The sequence below is a fragment of the Saccostrea cucullata genome, unplaced genomic scaffold (genome assembly GCF_032062105.1).
Source record: "Saccostrea cucullata isolate Sc308-1 unplaced genomic scaffold, CSIRO_AGI_Scuc_v1 ctg1786, whole genome shotgun sequence".
Classification (NCBI taxonomy): Eukaryota; Metazoa; Mollusca; class Bivalvia; order Ostreida; family Ostreidae; genus Saccostrea; species Saccostrea cuccullata.
In genome coordinates, this window is record NW_026937969.1 from 77,681 (window position 1) to 82,251 (window position 4,571).

At 30.0% G+C, this 4,571-nt stretch overlaps 1 protein-coding gene across 1 annotated transcript; it reads right to left on the reverse strand.

Annotated features, from left to right (window-relative positions):
* Positions 1–620: 620 nt before the first annotated feature.
* LOC134249202 (exocyst complex component 7-like) lies at positions 621–4,365 on the reverse strand. Its single transcript, XM_062731578.1, has 8 exons — positions 4,310–4,365; positions 3,959–4,025; positions 3,638–3,706; positions 3,330–3,450; positions 2,940–3,035; positions 2,547–2,634; positions 1,576–1,617; positions 621–1,397 (listed from the first exon to the last, which is right to left on the reverse strand). Exons 1-8 carry the CDS (start codon positions 4,346–4,348, stop codon positions 1,161–1,163), a joined length of 759 nt encoding a protein of 252 aa, XP_062587562.1. The 5' UTR covers positions 4,349–4,365; the 3' UTR covers positions 621–1,160.
* Positions 4,366–4,571: the final 206 nt, after the last annotated feature.

Consider the following 4,571-nt stretch of genomic DNA (forward strand, 5'->3'; position numbering starts at 1 on the left):
TTTTGGCATTTGGTACATTGTGGAGATTCATATATGATATTCTGTGGAATACTTTTTGTTGTTTTTAACCATTTAGAAATGCAGAATCGAATGTATCTAATAACCATTTTGATTGATCAAATTAATATCATTTGTTTGTATTGGTTATTTATTTTGGCACAACATGGTTTCCACACTTCTTTATCCATAGTCGCTGACAGCTGTAGAAGTTCACCCAACCGAAAATGTCCATTGAGGAGACAATTGCACGTGATTATTCCTCGGTACAAAAAGCAACCAACTCTTAGTTGCTCTCAGACAATCCCTAACTCACGTGTTTGTAGTAAAAACTTAGTAGACCATCATGCTTTTCGGTTCATTCACGAGATTGGACCATTGTTTGCTGTAAACATGCGAGACAACGTGATCATGAATATTTCAATAAGAGGCGGTTTTTTATCCGACACGGAGAGAAAATAATTTTTACCAAATAATATTTCATAACTTTTAAAAGTGATGGAGTGGAACTGTCTTATTTGCAGAAAGTATATAACTTATATAACTTGATGAGACACCACATATATTTATTACTTTTAAAATAAAACACTAATACGGCATATATAGCTTTAAATTCTGTTTATTTATTTCAATTAAAAATCTTAAATAAAATATTGCACATAAAAATCAGGTGTCCTGATGACACTCTATCAAGCTTTAATTTTCAACACTTCCTAAACTTTTGTTGTGTTATGTTCCTTATAAATTTTGTAATCATAGACTACATATTAATTTTATCACATCAATCCACAAACTTTTTGATAACCCCCTGTATCTTCCTCTTGGTTTCCGAAGATTGCATTCAGAGTGTTGTATTGTGTTTTAAGTATTAATTATCAAGAATCTGAATACCAAAAGTCATTCTATGTATTTCAAATTTTTCTCAAGTTTGTAACAATAATATAGCTTTGATCTTGATATAGATAAAAGTATGTTTAAAGTTATTTTTACCCAGTAGTTGGATTTAGTTTGTATGTTATTATTACTTTACTCCCTTTTCATCTGCAATACATGAATACATGTAACTTAAAAGACTGCAAATGATACATGCTTAGTATTCATATTATCACAAGTACTTATAGTAAAACAGATTGTTACAAGCCAATATACAATTATAAGAAGAATTAAGCGGACATATCAAACAGTTTATCCACCACTTCCGCCACGTCCTGTACAGAGTATTTGATGTACTTGGTGGGATTTTTTGTAAAGTTAAGTCTTTTATATTTATCTAGGAACATTCTGTAGGAAGGAATGATAAAGTCCTTGTTGTCCTTTTTCATTTGTTCACGTAATTCTGGGTCAGGAATGGCGTATCCTTTCTGACTTCGTAGAATGTCCTCCAACTCTTTGTTGAAACCCTGGAAATATTGACATTTAAGATGTAAATACCAGCAAGTTATGAAGGCACAAATACATGTACAGAGGCAAGAGATGTTACTATCTATAGCATATCACTTTTACTTACTTACTTAAAAAAGAAGGCAGAAACTTTTCTTTCTTTTTACTGTATATACTAATGTAAATTTGCATACTCACAGAAAATTTGTCTTTTATGTTTTGTTTTTCCTTGTCTTTCAACTAAAAGTAAAAATACATGTAAATATTTTGATTAGTGTGTCTTGCTTACATGTACCATAAGTAAATTTGATTTTTTTTCCACATTGAACTAATTCATTTTAAATATTCTTTTGATTAAATAATGACAAAAGAAGGGAAATGTAATTGTACATGAAATATATGAAGTCAATAACAAATGAAAATTGAGAGAATCAAGTCAGGGCATATATTTAAGTAATATCGGTAATTTGAATTTTTTAATTAATCAAATTCTTCATAGGAATTTGACATATTTCAAGTAAGGGTATATAAAATATTAACAAAAATAATTTATACAATGAGCATAGACTACAAAAACTAATTCCACAGCTGAAGTGAATACACATGTTATAGCTACATGTTACATGAACAAAAGGGCATATTGGAATTCAAAGAAATGTCATGGAGAGGCTATCCTATCTAGAACTGTATATTACATACAGATTTCAGATTTCAATACATAAAATCACAGTCAAGAGAATGCATACAAGTAGTTAATACACTATAATAGCACAAGGCAGCAAATTCGGACAACTTATAATATCAAATTTCGGTACACTGTATAACCACTGTAGTACTTTATGGCTTGACTTGATAATAAGTGATTCCATGTACAGGGTATACTCACAGGGATCGCAAAGCCCTGTCATTGTCAATTAAGTCTCAAAGACATCTTATACCAGTTTTAACATTGCCAATAATTCAATAAAGTCAAATCACAAAGAAATTTTATACCAGTTTTAACATTTGCCAATGATTTAATTAAATCAAACAATATCCAGTGAAATATTAAACTGAAAGTGAAGTAAACATTCATGTAAATCTTATTTAATTTGCGAATTAAATTTGTCTAAATGCTTCTGGTTGGTCACATTATTTATCTTTATATATGTATTAGAAAATGGACTGACCCTTTCTCTGCTGGATTCCATGGCCTGGATTCTCTGTTGAGATATTGGTTCATTCACCTCAGTGATATAATGCATTACTCGACTCCAACTGAAAAACAGGCATAACATTCTATTTTTAGTTTCACTACAAACCATATACGGTAAAACAAAATCATTTTTTCTAAAAACATTTTTAGGTCTTTCAGATAAGAGAAGTAATGAAAATGGAAGATCTTAATCACTAATCCACCCCCTATAACCAAAAATTGTTAACATGCAACAATTCACTGAAAATGGAGAAAAAAAAGAATTCCTTCGTATCGTCTGCAATTTATTTGTATGATTAAAATAACAGTACAGCTAAAGATAAATCAATATTCAAAGATTCTTGGTGAGTTAGAACTTGAATCAAACCTTTCTGAGTATGATTTCTTTTGTTCATTGATTCTGTCCTCATAGAATTGTCCTACATCTTTATTCCAGGTGTGAATAAGATCCAACAAACCAGATCTGGATAAAAACATGTATACTTGACACACATAAAACTCAATATGTACTTCTATTCAAAACATTTTAAAAATAAATGAATGCAATAAATGTACAAAAAGTGTCAATATATTCAGTATACTTTTTCAAGCTAATGATTATGAGAAATTATTTTGGAAGTCAAAATATCTAAACATCAATACTATTCATCAGGCATATAAAACAATTAAAAAATATATATATATATAATTGGTAAAACTTGTTTAAAAAAATTGTAGGAAATTTCGATGCATTCACAATCAGAGTGTTTCTCCTCACCTTTTGAGTGACTTGAGGATGTAGTGATAATTATTCAGCATGAACACAGGTCTCAGGGTCGGGTCACTGTAGGTCTCTGCTTTATTGCTCAAGTTCAGACCCAGAGCTGACAAGGTTTTGGCTTCAAAATGAAAATTCAAATGAGGTGCATTACAGGTGTTTATAAACAGATAAAAAGATAAAATGTACCTGTATGTAATGATATCTCTCCTTCATTAAGTAGCATGAATTAATCAATGGCCATTGGAAATTATGATCAATATGCACCCCTCTCTCTCTTTCTGAGAAAGACTAGAACAATTACTCACTGATATAGTCTGCAAGTTTAAGTTTACTCTTTTTAGCATCAACAGCCTCTGAGGGAGCTGCCTGTTCTCCTGAGGGAAAAAAATAAAATAGTCATTAATATCCCTATGTATTTATACCCTTTCAAGTGATAGTTTTAATAAAAACATGAATGCAGAAATTTGCCATATGAACTTTAAATGCACTTTTTGGGAACAATCTATACACAATTTACTTCTGGTATCCATACATTTTCTACCTGGATGAATCCCCTATTTTTGAATAAAAAAAAATTCACACTGACAAGGAATTTGATAGATTTTAATTGACAAAATTATACCCACCATGAAGAAGTAACATAGCTCCTGCAGTGTCTGCATAATCCAGGAGTGGTTCCAGAAATATGATGGTCTGAAACATATGAACAGTTAAATCTCTGATCATTCTAATGTATTTATATATCAGGTTTGTGTATTTTGACTTTTCTAAATCCAAAAATCATGCTTACTGATATCTCTAACTTGGATATCATGTTATTTACATGTATATACTACATGTATTTTAACATGAACGTCATTTTACTGATATCTTTGATATATCAAACATCAGTTTCCAAGTATCTGAAGATCATTTGACCAAAAATAGTAAATGAAATCACTTTTCATTTTTCAAATTTGAATAATTCTTATTTTTACCCTATTTGTTAATTCATGCACGGTTCCATCTTTAGGCATTGATGCCTTCTCTGGGTCAGTCTGTGTAGGAGAAAAAAAATTATACATGTGTTCTGCTTGACCATCATTTATATATTTTGAATTATGCAATAAAATTTTTGCCTTTAAAATAAATATTTATATCAAAATAATTTTTTTCAATTATGGGTCAATCAAATTAAAAATAATGATATTAAAGCATTCTCTTTATGTTGATATATTCATCTCTGATTTGAAAATCACA

Bases quoted from the DNA above. Each gene is read 5' to 3' on its own strand.
- LOC134249202 (XM_062731578.1), bottom strand. From the start codon at position 4,348: ATGCCTAAAGATGGAACCGTGCATGAATTAACAAATAGG. The intron at 3,036-3,329 runs GTGAGGAGAAAC...GTTTTTATCCAG, and splicing joins ATCCTCAAGTCACTCAAAAG to ATCTGGTTTGTTGGATCTTA. The intron at 1,618-2,546 runs GTCAGTCCATTT...TTTTACTTTTAG, and splicing joins TGGAATCCAGCAGAGAAAGG to TTGAAAGACAAGGAAAAACA.